Below are 23,308 nucleotides of genomic sequence, written 5' to 3'. Positions count from 1 at the left end.
TTAATTTCAAGGACCTTATTTTTAAAAAGATATTAAGTGTTAATACACGTGATATTTGTGATTAACTTCATTGTGTTAAAATAGACTCTCAAATTCTACCAGACGCAATTTCCCTGAAGTCTTATGTTACAATGGAAAATGGTTCAACCAAGGCGTGGAGTTAAGATTTCAGGGAAAACCACAACGGTAAGAAAAAGCACCACCATCCTGTAGAAACCTTCTAAAGGCTAGTGATGCTTCGCCAGCTCTGTGGTTGGATATGGACTTTACGAACAATGTTAGAGAAAATATAGCATTCGTGGTTGTCACTGATGCATTATTTTTGAGATTAACTTTTTGTTTTTTACTCTTAGAAGAAAAAAATTAAATAGCTTAATCCCATTTACATGAAAGCAACACAAAAACCAGTGTGTATGTGAGGGTCTGAGGGTGCAAATGCACACAAATGAGGGAGAGATTCGCACAAACCATTAACCATGTACCTGGAAAGTGCTGAACAGGGGGACTCAGGCTGCTGGTAGGGCTGGGTGCTGGCAAGGTGCTGGTGGGGAAGGGAACCTCCATATTTTATTCCTACGGAGGCATCTATATAACTGCTTTTGTTTATTTACAATAAAGTATGGACTTTTTAAATTTTGGAAATAAAAATAAACTCTAATGATCAATCAAGTTTGAGAACCAATGATCTAATGAAGTGAAAGAAAAAGAAAAATACTAGAGTCAAATATTAAAAGATTTTTGAAAAATATGAGAACCTCAATCTTATAATCAGTGTTAAGATAGCTCTGAAGGAAAGGAAAAAAAAGAATGAAAATAAATAAAACACTGTTCTTTACTATGGCTAATTAACTTAAGCATATCTAAATTAAGGCAGAAATTAATTTAAGAGGGGAACTCTTCATTCTCTACAAGTTAAGAGTATACTTGTTGCTAGACTCTCCCAAATTAGCACTACGGTATTCTATCTTCAAGGGTTTGGCATGTGTTACGTGTGTTCTGGCCATTTTGTGGGGTCAGATGGGAAATACTCATTTACAACATTTAAAAAACCTGTTTATAGGACAGCTAATAATAACAAAGAGAGCTGATGTTGAGAAAAGATGAACCAAAAAATAACCAAGCCGGTATCCCAGTATAATGCTTAAAAATTCAAAATATTCTGACGTTGATCATATTTCTGTATACTGATATCAGGAAATCTTGCTCAGACAACCACCTCAGCACAGAGAGACATCAACCCCCGCTGCTGCAACGCTACGGAACAGGGAGCCGGCTTCCGCGGCTTCCTCTCACACGTCGTAATTAACAATCATCATAAAATTTCCGTATTTTCTTACTGTCTCCCACCCGGCGCTTCCCACGCCAGAGATGGCAACCCCACACGCAAGGCCAGGAGCCAACCGCCCCAGTGTACCTCCTCCTGCCCCAGCACCCGGAAAACTTTCGCTGAATAAAAGCAGGTTAATAAGCAGGCCAACGATGTGGCAGCGTGTCAGGTAAAGGCAGAGGGGAGAGGAAGCAATCAGAGAACATGCATCACTGGGAATGTAGTCGGCAAAGAAAGAAAACAAAGAACATAAAAAGAGAAAACAAGAAGGAAGTAAAGTTGTGTTTTTTTCTTCAATAAATCAGTATTTTAAGGAGAGGAAGAAAAAAGAAACTTTGGTTTAGTCTGTGGTTCAATAAGATAAGAAAATGAATGTTTAGGCTGGAATTATGGCTTAGCAAATAAATGCAGTTCACTGTGGTTTTTGAAAGTGGAATAAGATTCAAGTTCCTGGTCTTTAGGATTAAGCAAACGCAGAGACAGAAAAACAGCAGCTTCTATTTGTGGGAGGTCGGAGGGGTGGCTCAGCTTGGTTCTGTTTGCTCCCTTTGGAGGGAGCAGGGAGGGGGCATGATTTGTAGGTGGGAATGTCCACTTTAAAGCTTATTCATCACAGCTCCCTGGATTAAACACAACACAGAGGGGGTTGTTACCAGGCCATTGGTGTGATTGCACATGTCCCATAAAGGAATTAGCGCCAGGGTCACCCGGGAACCATCCTCCGTGGGAATTTGGTTTTGTCGAGTCATAACAGAAGAGACTGCCCACCTGTAACAATCAGAAAAGAGGTGAATTACAGGAGGCACATTTCAGAGCCCAGTGCAGAAACTACAGTTTGTCTGACTTCTCACCAATTTTCAAAACCTTATCCAAAGTACCACGGGTGATGGTTGGCCTTCTTCCTCAGCATTTAAAATTAAATCTAGGACTGAAGGGAGGAAGGGGGAACTAGAAGGGAAAAGGAGACCGAGAAAATCCAGGGGTGAGAATTAAGGGGGGAGGGTCTGGAAGGAGGACTGGGGACAGAGATCTCCAGGCCTCTGGTCTTCACAGCAGCCAGGACCCCTGCCCCCCCAGCCCACACCACCTTCTTCTACCCAAATGCAGACTCTGCACCTGTTTGAAGCCTCAGTGAATGGCAAACAACATAATTCCTTTCTGACCAGAAACCCTCTAAGAACTCGACAAAATATGGCATGCTATTTTTTATTACGTTGTGCAATTACACCTTTTTGTTTAAAAAAAAATTATCACATGATTTCATTCATATGTGGAGTTTAAGAAAACAGAGGAGCACAGAGGGAGGGAGGGAAAAAATAAAACAAGACGAAATCAGAGAGGGAGACAAACTATAAGAGACTCAATCATAGGAAACAAACTGAGGGTTGCTGGAGGGGAAGCAGGTGGAGAGATGGGGTAACTGGGTGATGGACGTCAAGGAGGGCACACGATGTGATGAGCCCTGGGTGTTGTATGCAACTGATGAATCAATGAACTCTACCTCTGAAACTAATAATACTCTATATGTTAATTAATTGAATTTAATTTTTTTTAAAAGTCCCCACTTTACATTAAAATAATCTATTTAAAAAGGGGAAAAAATTCTCATGACCACTGCACATGAATCTCCACTATCACCTGGCCACCTCGGCTAATCCCCCACCACCACAGGGTGCGGGAAATTTTGGTGTGGTTATTAAAATGCTGATCCTTACCCCAGCTGTCCATTATAACTTCCGCCAAACTACCTGTTTGGGGGCTTTAACTGGTCACAGCAGGTCACTTCTTACTGAAGTACTTCCCACTTCCAAGATCCCCAAATCACTCAGAAACCACCCCCAAGCCACACAATACCCAACACACACCAAAGATGCAAACACACACACATCCATCCCCCACCCCACCACACCCCAACACACACACACATACACACACACACACACACACACACACTCCCCACACCAACCTGTAGTCCTCATAAGTGAAAGCATCCTTCAAGGGCAGTTTGTTGGCATGAGGATGGGTCTGGGAATTAGAAGTTTCAGAAAGCAGACGTGAAAAGAGAAAAAGGGAAAACAGAAATCAGTCAGCAGAATTTCATTATTTAGCTTCCTAACAGATCCTAACAAGAGCCAAATGAAGCAGGAGGCGTCCAGCCGCGCTACTGAGGGATCATCATGCTATTATGCTCTCATACATCACTGTCAACTTAATTTGTTGTGCCCAGCAGCCGCCATAAATCTGCTTCTTCATATTTCGATACCAGAACCCACAGACACCACGCAAAAATAAAATTTAAGGTGGACTGACTTTACCAAAGGTGGGCACACCCACGCTCTGAGAATCTGGTGCAAGCAGAAGCCAGGAGCCTCCCAAGTAGGGGTCTGCCCTGGCCTTCCTCGAATTCTTCTCCCCACAACGTGCTGCACATCCCTCAAGAATACATTTCAAATCTCGCCTTCTATCGATAGAAGGAACAATTAAAGGCACTCTAATAAATTGAAGGTTCTTTCATTTATCTCCGACTTAAATCATTTGGATGTAAATCAACTTATGTGCAAATGAATCATATACGTGGCAAACGTGGCTCAAGTACAGAAAATCAAGAAAAATAGTTTTGTGAAATCATACATTTTACAAATAAGACAAAGATAAAATAGAGATTGGCCTATTTAAATCAGACTACATTTTTTCCCCTGGACCAAAGAACACTTGGTGAAGATGTCCACACTTTCACACTTACAAGAAGGTTTTACACCTTTCCTATTCTAACATCACAACAACCCCCACCTTAGACCTTTCGAGGGCTCAAAAACTTTGTCTCTGATGAGAAATGAAAAGCTGTAACAGCATAATTTTAATCTTCAGTTTCAATTCTGGTCTGACACACAGACAACAGAGTGGCCAGATGAGCAAACAGCCATCTCTGAGACGCAGCGAGACCTCGCTGTCCGGGCTCCGCACCGCTGTTAATGCACGGAGCTCCGTGCAGCCCGCAGTTTGTACTCCTGACGCATTAGCATCACAAGTGCACGGCCATTTATCATCGCTCCCTGTAATGTACTCGCTGGCACCGCGCGCAGGACAGTAGGGGATGAGGTAAAAGTGGCTCAAACCGTAAATCAATTAGAAAACAAAAGCTTGTGCTCAGTGCGCAATTTTAGGCAAATTATATATTACAAAAGGCTGCCAATTGGGTGTTAGCTCCCAGGTGCCTGCTTTCCCCTCTAATTCTTAGCCCAGGTTTAACCCTTTGGAAGAAAAGTCAAAATATAAAATTATATGTGTGGAATTTTGAAATGCTACAGTAACAAAAGTGAAATTAAAGAAGGTATGTTTCAAGTCAATATACAAAAGGACATTTTGCCCACAGGAATTTTCTACCTGCTGGGGGCAGATTGGGATTTTCTATCTCTGTTTAAAAAAAAAAAAAATTCCCATGCTTTGGTCAACCTTAGAGAAGGTGTGAGAATCCCAGAGAATGAAGCTTCTTTCCCCCTCCTTTGTAATGAATGAAAAGCAAGGCCATGTTCTATGAGTCGTAAAGACGCTTTTCATTTACCATTATGAAACTTAACCACAATAGTGTTCAGGTCTTTTCTTATAAAAGTACAAATTCAGCAGATGAGAACTGTCCCCCCCCATGAGCCCAGAACCAAAGTGCCAGTAAGTAGTGCCGTAGCGGGGCAGCCCGGGTGGCGGTTTAGCACCGCCTGCAGCCCAGGGTGTGATCCTGTAGACCCGGGATCAAGTCCCACGTCAGGCTCCCTGCTTGGAGCCTTATTCTCCCTCTGCCTGTGTCTCTGCCTCTCTTTCTCCCTCTGATGAATAAATAAACAAAATCTTAAAAATAAAAGAAAAGAGAGAAAGAAAAGAAAAGAAAAGAAAAGAAAAGAAAAGAAAAGAAAAGAAAAGAAAAGAAAAGAAAGAAAAGAAAAAAGAGAAAAGAAAAGCAGCGCCGTAGCAAGGACCTTGGCTGCCGAAAACCCTCTCACTGATAATACAGTGACACCTCACATCCCCTCCACCGTGGACCGGATAGGATGGTGCCTAAGCCATTGCTTTTCAAACTCTGGGAGGTGGGAAGCATTGCTGTTTTTGCTATTTTAAAATACCTTAATTCATTTAAACTGCGGTATTTTGAAAGTTGGTAAATTTCAACACTAGATCCCACTGGTATTAAGAATTTGACCCTCACTCTCTGCAAAAAAAAAAAAAAAAAAAGTTTGACTTCCTGAATAAGAGAAAGGGTGAAAATTTTCAAAACTGGAATGCTAAATGTCAAAGTGACTGGAGCAAGGATCTTCCAACACTGCAGGACCCTCAAACAGCTATGGATTCTGCTCAAAAAAGGCAACTTCCTCAAGGACCAAAAAGATGGAAAATTAACTCCAAAATGTTTCCCTTCCTATTTATGTACCTTACTGAAAACAGAAGTCCATGCTCACAGTCCTGATGAAGTCGCAGAGACGACCCAGGAAGAAAAACACACACACACAAATGCTTTCTTCAGATTAATTGTGACAATTATTTTGGCTGTAGGGTTATGTAATATTTGTAGAAACTGTTAGAAATAGTTGTTCTTATATGCTTAAAATTTTGGGTGTGCCCACTGTACATAATTCTGGTATAAGAAGCTATTCTGCCACAGAACACATGCACTTAACAGTTACACTGAAGCAAAATTTAATTTGACACTATGGAGAAAGGCAAATACCTTCCATTTCAGCAGGGCTCTCAGCACCGTGGCACTATCGCCACCTACTGGCCTCACGGTAGAACAGGTTCGAGCCGCAGAGTTCCTGAATTCCCTCCCAGGGTAAGGCCTGCAGAGCAACTTAGGGTAAACCCAAATGCGGTTTATCTAGAATAGCTACTGTTTCAGCTCTACTGAAGCAAAATTTGGCTTCCCAAAACAAACAAAACAACCACACGTACCCTCTCTCTTAAAAGTATCACACGATGGTTTTACACGGATTTTGAAAGATGCAGATATCGAAAATGATTTGCAAGTAAAAAACATTTAGTTTTGAAAAGAATGGTTTTCACATACCCTGAGAAAATGAACAAGAAAAATACCTCTTTCAAACACTCCTGAAGCTCTGGACAGAATGATATATATATTTTTGACATCAAGCCTTTTTCCTTTGTTGAAGACCAAGTTAAGTTTCAAAAATACATCTTGCAAAAATTGTAATATTAATCCGAAATTATTTGAAACCTCCTCAAGTATTCTTCGATGAAAAGTCCTTAAGGTCATTCTTTAAAGGCAGGATAACTAAACATTCCTCACCTTACAAAGCAAAATCCAATAAAGGTTTTGTTCATTGTGGCCTATCTTCTCCAAGAGACGACATTCCTAACTTATGCTTTAAAAATAAAAAAGTAAAACAGAAAACTTCCTCTTCGTGACTCATTTCTGAGAAATGGATACACCTGGGATGGGTGAGGAGGGCCATCCACCAGTGTCAGAAAGATAGCCTTGATGGGGTCTTCTGGGCAGAGGGGGCCAGAGGGGCAAGTCTGGGGTCCGACAAAGCACCACCTCCCTCCTCACCTCTCACCCCCATGAAGATAGGGTTAGAAGCTAGCCACAGATTTTCTGCAGATTTTTGAACATTATAAATATTTGAAGTTGGAGAAATAAACAGTTGGTGAAGCTTGTCATCAGACCTGAAGCCCTAAAGAGCTAACTCTTAAAAGAAGATTCTCATTTCCTTATGCAAGGGGTAACCCAGTGAAGTCCTCTTCCGTTCCCTTTTCTGCCAAAAGGAGGTATTCCAGATGAGACACAGTAATATTGTATCTAGTACAAAATAATCACTGTGTTTGGGAAAGATTAATATCTAAAATCATTTGTTTGGCTTCAATAAAAAGAAGTAATATTGCTAAATATGTAAGTATGACATTTTGAAGAATTTACCATATTGCATGGGTCTGGTAGCGATGCTTAAGGAAATTAAAAACCACTACAGTCAGCATATTTGATCCTTATTAAAGTTCTGTCTTGAACTATCACTCACATAAAACAAAAATAAACTGAGAGGAAATTTAAATAAAACCTATGGATTACAAGAGTTTGAAGATGAAAAAATGAACAATATTCTGGCTTTAAAAAATTGATTTAGCACGCAGCTTCTCTTTATAGTCCCTTGATAAAATGAAATCTCCCTAACAAACACTTAATAAAACCTGTCAATATCTCTGGAAAGAAAAATGACACAAATGCATTAAGTATTAAATACCCTTGGAAAAAGTCACATATTCCATGAATTTTTGATGCACTATCTTGACATTAATGTAGAACCTTGATATTTATAATTGACAGAGATTTAATAAAGTATAAAGGAAGATGGCTGCTGCACGGCATGCCGATTGTTGGGGTTGATCAGAAATGAGAGATACAGACGTGCGCTTAAACTAAATCAACAGTTAATATGTGTTATACGGATCAGCTGCAGCCTTATTTTAAGCTCATACAACAAACCTTTGTGGAGAACCAAAATAAGCAGACTTCGTTATTATGTGAATTCCTAATTCAGAAACATCTAGTATGGGAAACAGCTTTGCAACCGCTCTGCACGCAAACGAAATGCATTTGACTTCAAGTTTGTTTTCTTTTTAACATCTAACAGAAAGCATTTTTAAAATAAACCAAAGATAAATGCTCCCACATACAGAGAGAGGCATTTCCTAAAATAATTCTCAGAAGGAACGTATTCAACCTGAGGAAAGATTCAAAATCCTCTAAGAAGAAAAAAAAAAGGATTAGAACATGCAAATGGCCTCTAAGACAAACACTAAACACATAAAAATCAGATCTTTACTTTTTTAAAGAACACTCACCTCTACCTACACAGACGTTTATGAGAAAATCAAGTTGAACACATTTAATAATCACCTTCAAGGAGGTATTTAAATACACTAAAAGGAGAGTGAGTGCCTCAGTTCATAAAAATGACTTTTAAATACAGTATTTTAAACAATTTATAGCCTGCTATAATATATAATTGTTAATTTCAAAAATATATATGGTAGTTCAGTGACTTATTAATGGCTTTATAGTATCAGGAGGAGCAAAATACATCATTTAGAAGTTGTATCTGGTTTATTCTGATAAAAAAACATAATAGCATGCAATTAAAATTTTCCAACTAAAATATGACTAAGATTCTATTTGGCTTTACTTCCTAAGTGTATATTAAAAGGGGCAGCAGGGTTAACTAGCTGTGGGTAGTTACACCTAACTCTAGTGATGGTTTCATTTCTCTTACTTCTACAAGGATAAAATCCGTCACAGACCTCAAATCTGAACTATGTGGGTGGATGCAATTATACGTTTGGGAACTGTGACTCCTTCTCACAGAAGCAAGAGCTCTTTGGTGCTTTCAACGCCACCTGAGAGATTCCTCCACAAAGCAGCCCCGTGGCAGCCTCCCTAAGCCCAGTGTGGATCAGGGTCTCAGCAAATGTTAGGCCCAGGACAAACCGAGGAGAAAAGAGAGAGGCAAAAGGCAGCCTCCCCCACCCATCCTGACACGGAGGGGAGACCCCTTCGATGCAATTCCATGAAACCACAGAGGGAAAGGGGCCAGAGAGTGGTCAGAAGGAAAGAAGGGTCTCCCCTGAAGGAAGCTGAATCTGAATGAAGGAACAGGGTAGAAGGGCAACAAAGAGAAGAAAGGTGGACTATGGACAGGACAGGAGAGAAACAGGCAAACACAAAGCGGTGGTGGGGATGGGGGTGTTAGCAGAAGGGAGCTCTACACGACACGTGGAGGCGTCTCTCCAAGTGGAGGTCACACAGGCAGCACGCTCCTCGTGGGTCAACCAGCTGTGAATTTTCTTTTCTTTTTTTTTTTTTTTTTTAATGAGAGAGAGAGGCAGAGACACAGGCAGAGGGAGAAGCAGGCTCCATGCACCGGGAGCCCGACGTGGGATTTGATACCGGGTCTCCAGGATCACGCCCTGGGCCAAAGGCAGGCGCCAAACCACTGCGCCACCCAGGGATCCCAGCTGTGAATTTTCTAAGTGGACATAACCCAGTTTAACAGAATGACAAACTGCAAAATAATTATTGAATCTAAAATTTAGTTCTGATGACCATAAATCAGAATCGAAGCATGGTTCATGTATTTGGCTCTTAAGGGGAAAAAAAAATCAATTTTAAGACTTTTATTGTTAAACACAGATTACATCCAACTCTTTAGGGCATTTTCCAACATAAAGTTCCTTGAATTGACTCAATATGATCAAATAAATACATCAATACACATTAAATTTAAAATATTTGCTTTTCACTTATATATTTAATTTTTCTATAAAAATGTACATTATCTCATAATAAAAATGTTAAAATTAAGAAAATGAGTGGAGAAATATCAACATCATTCAGTAAATTTACAAAAGTAAGATGGAAGAATTGATTTTTTTCATTGTAAGACACTGAAATCTATCAGTTTAAAGTAAATTGAGGGATCCCTGGGTGGCGCAGCGGTTTGGCGCCTGCCTTTGGCCCAGGGCACGATCCTGGAGACCCGGGATCGAATCCCACGTCGGGCTCCCGGTGCATGGAGCCTGCTTCTCCCTCTGCCTCTCTCTCTCTCTCTCTCTCTCTGTGTGTGACTATCATAAATAAAAACTTAAAAAAAAAATTTAAAAAAAAATAAATAAAAAAAATCAAGTAAATTGAAATTTGCTGAAACACTATGAAAGATATGCCTCCTCAAAAACTTTACGAGTCACCAATTGCAAAGCCTGAAATAGACAATCAACCATAAACCAAAGACAACCATGATCAAAGATAGCCATGATCAATCAGCATTTTCTGACTGCCAACCAAATATCCATTCACCAAATGTTTACTGACTCAGGAAAAAAAAAAGTGAAAATAGGTTAGGACTAGAAATTCATTCATTCAACAAATGTTTTATTTACTAATCATCTGAAACGGAAGCCACTCTGGCAGGTGCCATGTGACAGGTGGACAAAGAGACATGGGAACGCCCGGTGGGGGTTTTGCCTCGTGGCAGTCCAAGGAGTCACTTAATACTAGATAGGAGAGGTTACAGTACAGACCCTCTTCCAGGGCCACCCTCACCAACCATCCTGGGTCCTCTGCCCTACCTCCTGCCAGTGCCCCATTCCCTTCCTTCCCAGGTAGACCCCAATCTGCCACCTGTGGAGTGTGTGTGCACATGTGTGCATACATGCACACGTGTGAGAACATTTGATACATGCCTCTCTCCCACAGTAGGGAACCTCAGTGAGGCAGGGACTTGTGTGGACCACCAGCGAATCCCCAACAGTTTGAATGGTACTTCATTCAAAGGACTCTTCTCCCTTGAACTGTGAAGGAAACACTCTGCCCTTTGCTAGGTGGTCTTGTGGAGTTAGATTTCCTCTCCATGGCTCCCTAACAGCCTGACCAAGAGGCAAGATACAGGAGGCAACAACTTCCCAAACTGCCACAACTCCATGGGTGGTGAGAGGCAGGGCAGGGGACCAGGTGATCTGGTCACAGAGCAGTAATGACCAGGGAATAGGGACTTCATGTGTCCTCGTCCGAGAGGCGTTCCCACAGGCTTCCAGAGACACAGCTTTCCTCTCCTTTTCTTCTACCTTCCATCCCTTATAAGGAGGGTGTTCTCTCAGCATCTAGGGGTCGGAGAATATTCTCTCTCTCTTTTTTTCTTCCCAATCTATCTTTAAACACATTTATTTGAGAAAACTCTAAGAATCCACGGGGAAGCAAACTGGACCAAGCATGGCAGTCCTCTGTACCAAACTTCCCTCCACCATACTCCACCTCATCCAGCAGCCTGAGCCTTTGAAAAGGTGAGCCTGTCCCCTCCCATGTCATTTCATGTCACCCAGCCCCTATACCTCCATTTTCCCACCCGAAAAGGGGGTCAAATAACTTCTATCTTCTTTAAGTTCTAAAATCCTTTGTCTCTTGACACTCCCCCACCTAAATGGCTCAATCTGCTGATTAACTGAATCATAATCAAACTTCTCTGGTCCACAAGAAGATAATTCTACCACATAATCAATACTTACTGATAAGGTATACTAGCAGCTCCTCAAACCTACCGTTAATGAAAGTGGCAACACACAGAATGCTAAAAAGCTGTTACTGTTTCAGAAGGACACATTTGCAGCAAGGAAGCAGGCTAGAATCACTTGTCCTCAGCTTCATAGTAACTTACTTTTCATTTCAGCTATTTCAGATTTCAGAGATTCAGGACACAAGACTTTGGACTCTGGTTAAATTAATCAATTCCGTATGATCAGAGGCCCCAAGTCATTTGTAAGACGAGAGCATTAAGACCACCACTGTGAAGCCAATTTCCTTGATAGGGTGACTGACATTCAGAGCATGCATATAAACTCTTGTCCTAGAAAAGGAAGTACCGTGCTAGGTACATGGGAAAGCTCTCTGCATCTCCAGGAGAGGGGGGGGGGGGGGGGGGGGAGGTTGATGTCAATGATGACCATTTGTTAATCACTCTGTGCAAGGAGCTCTTTTGAGAACTTTATATGTATTTACATACAGTTGACCCTTGAACAACAGTCTGAATTGTGCAAGTCCATTGTGCAAGTCCACTTATATGTGGATTTTTTTTTATAGTCCAGTCCTATAAATGTATTTTCTCTTCCTTATGATTTCCTTAATAACATTTTTTCTCTAGCTCACTTTTTCTTTTTGGTAAGAATACAGTACATAATACATATACGAAATATGTGTTCATCAACTGTTTACGTTTTCCATAAGGCTTCTGCTCAACAGCTGGTTATTGGTAGTTAAGTTTCTGGGGAGTCAAAAGTTGTAAGTGGATCTGCACAGGGCTGGGGGGATCAGTGCCCCTAAGCCCCACATTGTCCAAGGGTCAACTATAATTTAATCATGGTGATGCCTATGAAACAGGCACTATTATCTGCCCCATTCTGTCAATGCTGACAGGCAAAGAAGGTAACAGTATGTCCAAGGCTACCCAGTAATAAGTGTGGGGCTGGGAGAATGACTTAGGCCACTGGTTTTTGGAGGTTACTTTAAGGCAAAGGACAATCAGTTGTTCTATTTTTAAAAATAAAGCATATGTTCTGGTATAGTAAATACATTTTTTTCTTGACAAAATTCTAGAAAAAAGCTTAGTAAATATTTTCATTTAAAATTCGGCATATTGGGGCAGCTGGGTGGTTCAGTTGGTTAAGCATCTGCCTTGGGCTCAGGTCATGATCTCAGGGTCCTGGGATCAAGTCTTGCATCATACTCCCTGCTCAGTGGAGAGTTGGCCTCTCCTTCTCCCTTGGCCCCTCCCCCTGCTTGTGCTCTCTCTCATGTATGCATGCAGTCCCTCTCTCAAATAAATACATAAAATCTTTTAAAAAATTTTTTTAATTTAAAAATGTAAAATAAAATTCAGCATATTGGACCATGGGTCTGGCTTAGAAGAGCATATGACTCTTGATCTCGGGATTAAGTTCAAGGCCCACACTGTGTGTAGAGATTAAATAAACAAACCTAAAATTCAGCATAAACCCAGCCCTCCACATCCCCACCCCCACCCCTGCAGGCCAACACCTAAGGCCCTCCCAAGTAACCCCTGCTCTGGGGATCTAGCTCCACACACTAGGATGGTTGCAACAGTGGCAGCCAGGACCTTGCATCCAGCCATACCAGAGGCCCACCCCACATACAGGGGGTGTGTACCAACTGCCATCCAGCCACAACAGCAAGGTGCAGGCAGCCACACAGGGGTCACCCCTGGAACACTTGGCTTGGGTGAGCCGGGTGGTTTGTGCTACCCGCTCCCACAGGACACCTTCTGCATACAGTGACTCCTTCAAGGCTAGGAGACATAACTCATCTACCTAATACACAGAAACAGAGAGGTAAGGGATCCCTGGGTGGCTCAGCGGTTTAGTGCCTGCCTTCAGCCCAGAGTATGATCCTGGAGACCTGGGATCGGGCTCCCTGCATGGAGTCTGCTTCTCCCTCTGCCTGTGCTCTGCCTCTCTTTCTCTCTCTGGGTGTCTCATGAATAAATAAATAAAATCTTAAAAAAAAAAAACAAAAAACAGAGAGGCAAAATGAGGGGACAGTGGAATATGTTCTAAATAAAATATGACAAAACCTTAGAAAAAGAACTGAATGAAACAGAGTTAAGCAATCTACCAGATGAAGGATTCAGAGTAATGGTCACGAGGATGCTCACTGAACTTAAAAGAAAAGTGGATGAACACAGTGAGAATTTCAACAAAGAGATAAAAATATAAAAAGGAACCAGAGCTGAAGAATACAGTAACTAAGGTGGAAAATACACTACAAGGAACCAAATGCAGATCAGAGGATGCAGAACAGAACAGCAATCTGGAAGACATGGTAGTGGAAATCACCCAACTCAAGCAGCAAAAAGCAGAAATCATCCAACTCAAACAGCAAAAAGGAAAAAAAATGTAAACCTGAGGATCGTTTAAGGGACCTCTGAGACAGCATCAAGTGCACTAATATTCACATCATAAGGCTCCCTGAAGGAGAAGAAAAAGAGAGATGGGTAGAAAACCTATTTGAAGAAATAATGGCTGAAAACATCTCTAACCTGCTGAAGAAACACATATTAGATCCAGGAGGCACAGAAAGTTCCAAGTAAGATGAACCAAAGAGACCCACACCAAGACACATTATAATTAAAGTTTCAACAGTTAGAGAATCTTAAAAGCAGCAGGAAATAAACAACTAGTTTTGTACAAGGGAGCTCCCGCCTAAGACTGTGACATGAGTTTTCAGCAGAAACTTTACAGACCAGAAGGGAGGAGCACAATATACTCAAGGTCCTAAAAGGCCAAAATTTAGAATCAAGAATACTCTGTCCAGCAAGGTTATCACTCAAAATGAAAGATAAGGAGTTTCACAGACAAGCAAAAGCTAAAGGAGTTGATTATCACCACCAAACTGGCTTTATAAGAAATGTTAAAAGGCTTTATTTATTTTTTTAAAGATCTTATTTATTTATTCATGAGAGACAGAGGCAGAGACACAGGCAGAGGAAAAGCAGGCTCCCAGCGGGGAGCCTGATACGGCCGATCCCAGGACCTCGGTATTACAATCCAAGCTGAAGGCAGATGCTCAACTACTCCCTAAAGGGATTTCTTTAAACACAAAGGAAAGGCCATAACTAGAAATTTAAAAGTTATAAAAGAAAAAAACTCAGTGGTAAAGGTAAACATATATATAGCACACAGCTAGTATGAAGGTTAAAAAACAAAGAAGTAAAATCATCTAGACCTACAATAATTCATCAGAGGATACACAAAATAATAATATGTACACAGTATGAGGTCAAAACATAAAACTCCACCAAAAACCTATTAGTAGTAATAAATGAACTCAATACAGTTGTAGGATACAAATAATACACTTGAATTAATTATACATAAATCTGTTGCATCTCCATATTCTAATACTAAATTATCAGAATGAGAAATTAAGAAAACAATTCCATTTATAATTGTATCAAAAAGAATAAAATACCTAAGAATAAATTTAACTGAGGAGTGAAAAACACATTCTCTGAAAACTATAAACATGGATGAAAACAATTAAAGATGATACAAATAAATGGAAAGATACACCATGCTTATTAATTGGAATAATTAATACTGTTAAAATGTCCACATTAGGGCAGCCCCAGTGGCGCAGCGGTTTAGTGCCACCTGCAGCCCAGGGTATGATCCTGGAGACCCAGGATTGAGTCCCACGTTGGACTCCCTGCATGGAGCCTGCTTGTCCCTCTGCCTGTGTCTCTGCCCCCGCCCCCCCCCCCCAATAAATAAATAAATAAATAAATAAATAAATAAATAAATAAATAAAATCTTTTTTAAAAAATGTCCACATTACCCAAAGCAATCTACCATTTTGATGCTATCTGTACCAAACACCAACAGCTTTCTTCACAGATCTAGAGCAAATAATTTTAAAATTTGTATGGAACCACAGAAGACCCCAAATAGCCAAAGAAATCTTAAGAAGCAAGAACAAAGCTGGAGGCATCACCATCCACAAGCTTCAAAATATACTACAAAGCTATAGTTATCAAAACAGTATGGTAATGGGCACAAAAACAGACACAAAGACCAACAGAACAGAATATAGAGTCCAAAAATAAATCCACACTTCTATGGTCAATCTTTGACAGGGACAGGAATATATAACAGGGAGAGAATCTCTTCCATAAATGACGCTGGGAAAACTACGCAACTGCATGCAAAAGAATGAAACTGGACCGCTTTTCTACACCGCATGCAACAATAAACTTAAATGGATTAAAGACTTAGCAGAAACCATCAAACTGCTAGAAAAATAAACACAGGCAAAAAGCTCTTGGACTAATGGTCTGAGCAACATATTTTTTGGATCTGTCTCCTCAAGCAAGGGCAATAAAAGCAAAAATAAACAAAATGGGACTATATCAAACTAAAACACTTTTATACAATGAAGGAAACCATTAACAAAATAAAAAGGCAACTTCCTGAGTGGGAGAAGATACTTGCAAATGACATAACCAATAAGGAGTTAATATCTCAAATATAAAGAATTCACATAACCTAATAATGAGTTAATATCTAAACTATATAAAGAATTCATACAACTCAGTATCAAAAAAAGGCCAAACAATCCAATTAAAAAATGGGCAGAGAACCTGAATACACAGTTTCTGAAATCATACAGATGGCCAACAGACACATGAAAAGATGCTCAACATCACTCATCACTAGGGAAATACAAATTAAAACCACAATGAGATACCACTTCACACCTGTCAGAATGGCCCAAATCAACAACACAGAAAACAACAGGTGTTGACGAGGATGTGGGGAAAGTGGAACGTTATTTACAATAGCCAAGATATGGAAGTAACCTAAGTGTCCATCAGTAGATGAGTGGATAAAGAGGAGGTGTGTATGTATGTGTACAATACATAACACATTAATTATAAATGACACGATTACATATTATATGCTATACCTTTCAGTATAATATAATACATAACATTTTAATTATTATATATATGGAATATTATGCAGCCATAAAAAGAATGAAATCTTGCCATTTACAACAGTATGGATGGACCTAGACAATATTAAGTGAAATGAGTCAGAGAGAGAGAGACATATGTGGTCTCTAGATACGTGGAATCCAAAACTGAAAAAAATAGAAACAGACCCATAAATACAGAGAACAATCTGGTGATTGCCTGAGGGGAGAGGGGTGGGGATAGGTGAAATAGGGGAAGGGGATTAAAAGGTATAAACTTCCAGTTATAAAATAAATAAGACTCGAGGATGCAATGTACAGCTTAGAGAATATAGTTAATAATACTATAATAACTTTGTATGGTAATGGACGGTAGCTAGGTTTATCATGGTGATCATTTTGTAATGTATATAAATGTAGAATCACAATGTTGTACACCTGAAACAAGTAATATTGTATGTCAACTACACTTCAATAAAATAAAAATAAAATACAGCAGAGATATTTTAAAGGACATTATAAAGCTTAGATGCAGGCAACATTAGCCAGACTAAAACTGTGAATCTATCACTTCCCAACCACCAGAAAAGATACCATATTTAGTTAAAAGTATCCACTGTCATAAAATCTCAGACCTAGACAGTAACTCAGAGATCATCTGGCCCAATTTCCTGCATGCTGGACAAGAAGAATGCTGGCCCCAGAAACCACATGCATATCAAATACATGATATGTATGCTCCCTTTCCCTTCATTATATTTCAAAACCTCAGGATATTATTTGGAATTTCTTTCCAGCATTCTCTTCACTAGAATTATGCCACATTAGTGTTCCAATCACTTCCAATATTCCATTATCTGGAATTCCTATCATTTTCATGATAACTCTGAACAGCCTCTAAAATACCCCACAGGTTTATCAATCATTAAACCTGTACTATCTCCAAGTTCCTAAACAACATTAACTTTTTGGCTACCTTCAACTCTCTTAGTTATCATAGTTGTTAGGGAAATGAACCTTGGCCTCTTAACTGTTCTCTGCCTTTAAGCCTACAAGAAACTGAAGAAGTCTTTAAGTAGCTAGGAGAAATGAATTCTACGAGTACACTATGGAAGCTGAGAATCCAAATGTTTCCAACTCAGAGTTCTGATAAAGATGGGCTAAATTCTGATGGAATCAATCAATCCTAATGATGATTGATTGATTCCTCCCCACAATTCAGAGAACCTGTGAAACATCCATGTTCTCAGGTACACCACAGGAGTCCAAACATCATACATACTGTCACCAGCTGCCATGAGTTTACTTTGGTCAAAACCAACTCAACACAATCTAGGGCAAAGGTGCTTTCTGGTCACAGGAGGTGAGTGGGGATGTATATCTGAAAACCCAGCTCCAAGGTGAACTGAGCATTCCCAGGGTCCCTGTAGCCACTTCTATCCACCGAGAATCTGTGGACATGTCAGTTGTGATGCTCTGTCCCAACACTATTTTCCTGGGTCACTGTTGGGACAGCAAATTACAAAAGTTCCAACCAGGGTACCTGTTGGTAGCTCCATTGGTTAAGCATCTGCCTTGGGCTCAGGTCATGATCTCAGGGTCCTGGGATCAAGCCCCATATTGGGCTCCCTGCTCAGCGGGGAGTCTGCTTATCCCTCTCCCTCTTCCCCACCCCCTGCTCCTGCTTCTCTCTCTCCTCCTCCTCTCTCTCTCATGTGCACACATACACTCTTTCAAAAACAAAAACAAAAGTTCTAACCAAGGGAGGAGAGGTGTAGAGATCACTGAACTTCTGTTGTCATATAGAGTTCCTGATAAAAAGTATAGCTCAGAAAAGTCTTAATAACTTTTGCATCTTGAAAAGAGAACTTTCATAAGTATTACCCTGAAATATGATAAATAAAACAAGATTTTTAACCTTACTGGTAAAAATATCACCAATAAAACTGCAATGAACTGAATTATAAGGGCATATTTATTAGAATCAAAATAGAACATTATTACACTCAGTCAAGACACTGACTTGACTACCCACATGTAATTTCAAATGTCCATGACTTTGGATAGAGTAGTTGAGAAGCAAAAAGATCTTGTATTCATCTTTAGTTGATTAAAAAAAAACAACCAAAAAACCCACAAACTTCCTCTTTTGTTTCATTAAGAGTCCAAAACAGGTACCAAAACCTGCAAGCACTGTTGTACAAAAAAAAAAAAAAAAAAAAGAGCAGGCACCAAAATGTCATCAGTACTTACTGTTTTCTCTATCAGTATTAACATTTCTTAGGGGACAAAAAGATGTCATCAAGAAAAACTCTTCTGTGAAGTAATACGAGAGTAGATTTACCCTGAGACTGCATGGGGAATGAAGGGGTAAAGCGAAGGGCCAGGCCAGGCCAAGAGAGGACAGCCCCGAGCTTGCTAGGCTCCTGTCTCAGGAGGACAAGCCCAGCGAGAGTCCAGCAGAGCCGAGCAGAACCAAGCAGTACCAGACAGAAAAGGCCTGACTGCTTCCTACTCCATAAAAATTATGATTTGCCTCATATTTTCTTAAATGTTTTACTGATTAACAGTTTTGTAATGGATTTCACTCTTGTTTTTTTCAGAGGAAACACAATCTCACATTCTAAGAAAAGTGCTATTTTGTTGGAGCAGTTTCTGGACCCAAATTTTCAATGGAACAGTTTAATCAGCACTACCTATAAAACAGCTATGAAATTTTTCACTTGGAAAAGAGAGCAAGAAATCCAATATATGGACTTAAGTCATCTTTTGATACAAGATGAAATTTGATTATAGTTACAAGTGAGAAGAGATTTTAGAATGGGGTTTTGAAAAGAGGATCTAACTCCTAACGCAGAGTCCTGCGACTTGAAGGACGCAAGAAGACCAGGCAGTGAGGATAGACAGGGGAATGGGTGACCGGTGGTCCGAGAACCACTAGAGGATACGTCACTGCAGGGCAGTGGAGAGGACCCAGGCTGCATGGGTCTGAAGAACCCTTGGGAGCAGGGAGCTGGGCAGTGGGGACTAGCACCTATGTGGGGAAGCAGGCTGGGAAAAACTGGGGAGCACTTTGGGGTGCCCACCGGAGAGGTCAGGGTAAGTCGCCCACAGGGAGGTATGACGGGCCACATCCATGGCAAGGCCAGGTTTCCTCTAAGGACATGCCACATTTTTGAAATCAAACTGCAGCAGACAAAAAGCAACCAGACCAGAAATGACTTCCGTGTGGATGGTTAACCGTTGTGTCCCCACACGGAGTGACGCTCGCTCCACTGCTGGGTCGGCATGACCAGTTGCAAGCAGACTGCCTTTCCAAGGTGTGCAGTGGCCAGCAGGGCCTGTGCCAGGGGCACGCACACCACATAGCGCAAGGCCCCAGCCCCGGCCCCCAAGCTGCACACGGACGACCTGGGGCAAGTGTCCAAGGCTTCTGGGCATGCACGAAGTGGCACTGGTTATTCGTTTCTCTCTTCCACAGCTTTGACCTTCTCCAAGCGAGTGGCAAGGGGGCCCTTGGACTCCTGGGTGGCGCTAGCAGACGCCCTGCCTCAGGCCTGCAGACGGACCCAGGTCTGTAAGTAAAGAGCAGCAGCCGCCTCTTCCCTGAGAGACAGGAGGCAAGGGGAGCTCAGATTTAGTCTCAAACTACGCAGGCTGGGGAAGGTGTGGAAGAGAGCCTCTTCCCAAACACTTAATGAATCTACTGCAAAAAGAAAAAAATCTGTTTTCCCATCTGCCCTTCCAGACACATATAATAAAGTGACATTTTCCAACATAGGTTTTTCTAGATCATTAGCTTTGTCAGTTAAGACTCCCTGCTTGGCAAAATGACCACTGTTTTTTCTACTCATCCTTTAATTTCTAAAAAAAGTTGCAAAATCTGGAAGTAACCTGATTTATCCTCGATAAAACCTGATGTAGAAAATAACCACAGCTGCCCCCTTGAACAACACAGAATTAGGGTGCCAACCCTCTCACATAATCGAAAATTCACATATAACTTTTGACTCCTTCCAAACTTAACTACTAATAGCCTACTGCTGCCAGGAGCCTTACTGATGACATAGCCAATGAGCACGTATATTGTATGTATTATACACTCTGTTCTCACGGTAGGGGAAGCTTGGGAAAAGAAGAGGTTATGAAGAAAGTCCTAAGAAAGAAAGAGAAAATATGTTGACAGCACTGGGCTGTATTTACTGAAAAAAGATCCACATATAAGTGGACCCACACAGTTCAAACATGTTGCTCAACAGTCCCCTGTATTTTCACAACTAATATTTGATATTACTTTCCCAGTTAGGATAATTTACCCCTTCCACTGATTCAGTAACCCTAAGACAGCTTAAGGTCCTTCCTCTTCAAACCTTCATATATATGACCTCCTGATCTCTGAAATTCTAACACACCCTATCTGCAAAATACCACCTAGCACCCGATTGCACCTTATGAAACTGCTCTTTTGTTGCTCTGTGCATTGCTTCCTGCCACTCACTCACTGAATATTTATGGAGTGCCCTTGGGGGGGATGATGTGTCAGGAAATGGGACACAGTGAGCAAGACAGTTCAGTTTCCACCCTCTACGTGGCTTCCTGCCTGGTGGATGGGGGGTGCCAGAGATGGGCAGAAGTGGTCTAATTGGCAGTGAGTTTAATGGGCTCTCCCACTGAACCGGTCAAACACAAGGAGCTCACAAATATGGACCGAGTCCAGGATCACTCTTCCTGCTTCGTGTTTTCCCCATGAGTTTGGAGAAAAAGTGGGAGACTTCCCATCTTGTCGTGATTACTGACCAAACGCAGAGTTCTTCTGAAATTAGCTCTTTTTTTTTTTTTTAAAGGAGGGGTAGAGGGCATCTTGAGGGGGAAGCACATTTGACTTAGTACACAAGCAGTCCTGTGAGATTAGGAAAGGCAGCTCCCAGCCGTGATCCCAGGGTCAGACCAGTCTCCTCGTGCCCACTGAAAGCTTTGCTCCATCACAGTGAGCAGATACCGTGATTTTCATTTTGACGTGCTCCACCTTGCGGCCTTGCCCACAACATGCTCCAGTGCTGCACCCATGCCTCCTCCTGTAGCAGGTGGGGTGCAGTCAGCAGTAGGTGGTGACAGGCTGGTTTTGAGCAGCTGGTTCTGAAGTGTGGTCAATCCTAGGAGCTTGGTGGGCAGACTGGAATGTCCTGGGCACTTATCTATCTCCCTCCTGTTATTATTATAATTACTACTACTGCTGCTGCTGCTGCTGCTGCTATGGCTAACTTCTCTCAAGTTGTGGTTATTTTGCAAATTAACCTTTTACTTTGAAAAATAAAGCCAAGTACTTCAACTTACTCCCAGTAACCTACTAGCACATGATGCTAACAAGGAAAACATCCTTCAGAGAGACAGACAACTTCCCCATTTCATTTGAAAATGCCCACTGACATTTTTAGTGGAAATAAAGCACCCATTATAAGGACAGCCAAATTAATCACGTCTTTTAGCCTCCTTACCATGCTTAAAATTTATGTCCACAAAAAAAACAGGACATAATGCAATAAATGTAGTATTGACCATGATGTTCTGTGTCTACAGGATAAAATATATTTGCAAAAATGTGGAAAGGGGCAAGTATTAGGAAACTTAAAAAAAAAAGTTTTGATCAATTTCAGAGAAGTTGTCAAAATGAAGTAGCTATTATTTCATATAAAATAATAATGAAGGAGTAAAGTCACAAAAGCAGTACACTTTCACCCCAGAGTTGCTAAAGCATATTTCTGCATCTTCCATGCATTCTAGCAAAGCTTTATCCATTGGTTCATAGAACATTCCTGTCTGCTAAATATAAGGCATTGTGGAGAAGAAGAGTAAGATGTGCTCCCTACTCATATGGAGCTGTCATCACAGGCAGTCCAGATGGGTAAAATATGACGCGTCGCACCAGAATAAACGACACACGCTGGAATTACAGAGAAGAGGATGAAGACGTTGGAAAGAGAGATTGGGCGAGGACTCGTGGAGGACAGGCGTGTGAGTGAGGTCTCTGAACAGGCAAGAAGCAGAGAATGAGGGGGAGGGGGCCGGTGAAGTTCAAGAATCTCATAAAGACTAAGGGTCTGATAAGGCAAGCCTCCAGCCAACTGCCAGCAAGGAACTGAGGGCCTGGGAAAGGACACTTGCCATCAGTCACGTGAGTGGGCTTGGAAGCAGCTTTTGGAGCTGAGCCTCCCGATGGGACCACGACCTATGGGAGACCCTGAAACAGAGGGCCTGACTAGGCCACACCCAGATTCCTGCTCTGTAAACTGAGCTAATAAACATGTGTTGTTTTAAGCCTCAAAGGAACAAACAAACGTGGGCCAGGCCTAACTTCTCCAAACAATTCACAGAAGCACAGACATACGGTACCCATCAGGACAGGCTGGATCTGCGGTAGTAACAAACATCTCTGAAATCACAGTGGCTTAGAACAACCACGTATTATTTCTGGCTCACTGCTGGCCCACCAAGGTTCAGCTGTGCCTCTGCTCCATGACATCTTCACTGCGGATCCAGGCACTCGGCACATGCTAGTGACCTTCTGCCTCTTAGGAAAAAGGAAATGAACATATTTGCAGGAAAATCAGAAGATGATGCATGGGGTGAGGGAGAAGCAACAGAATAGACATGGGGGCAGTATAAATTAATGCAGGCAAGGGGACAGGGGCAGTCTAGACAAGGCAGAAGAGTGAACACAAAGAGGAAGGGTGTAGGTAAGAGAAAACCAGGAGAGGGGCGGACAGAAGCCAGGGAAGCTAAGGTCACAGGACACCTTAATTCTCTTCAAATTGGAGGCAGGGGACTTTGCTTAGAATGAGGGGCATTTGGTCTGTTTGCTGATCATCATTAATGTGTGAAAGAATTTCTTGCCCCTTTGGTCTCCCCTTCCACTCAGCACTCAGTCACCCGAGCCCTGACTATTT

At 41.4% G+C, this 23,308-nt stretch overlaps 1 protein-coding gene across 2 annotated transcripts in view; it reads right to left on the bottom strand.

Annotated features, from left to right (window-relative positions):
• The window catches only part of SETD3 (SET domain containing 3, actin histidine methyltransferase), a 79,704-nt gene that overhangs the window by 13,588 nt on the left and 42,808 nt on the right, over positions 1 to 23,308 (bottom strand). For both annotated transcript variants that reach the window (XM_041758512.1, XM_041758513.1), the window contains exons 7-8: positions 3,294 to 3,352; positions 1,981 to 2,095 (exon numbers count right to left, since the gene is read on the bottom strand). In XM_041758512.1, the coding sequence (XP_041614446.1) occupies positions 1,981 to 2,095; positions 3,294 to 3,352 (174 nt within the window). The remainder of the gene's footprint in view (positions 1 to 1,980; positions 2,096 to 3,293; positions 3,353 to 23,308) is intronic.

This window comes from Vulpes lagopus, chromosome 6 (genome assembly GCF_018345385.1).
Source record: "Vulpes lagopus strain Blue_001 chromosome 6, ASM1834538v1, whole genome shotgun sequence".
Taxonomy (NCBI): Eukaryota; Metazoa; Chordata; class Mammalia; order Carnivora; family Canidae; genus Vulpes; species Vulpes lagopus.
This window is presented reverse-complemented; position numbering and strand designations above follow the sequence as displayed.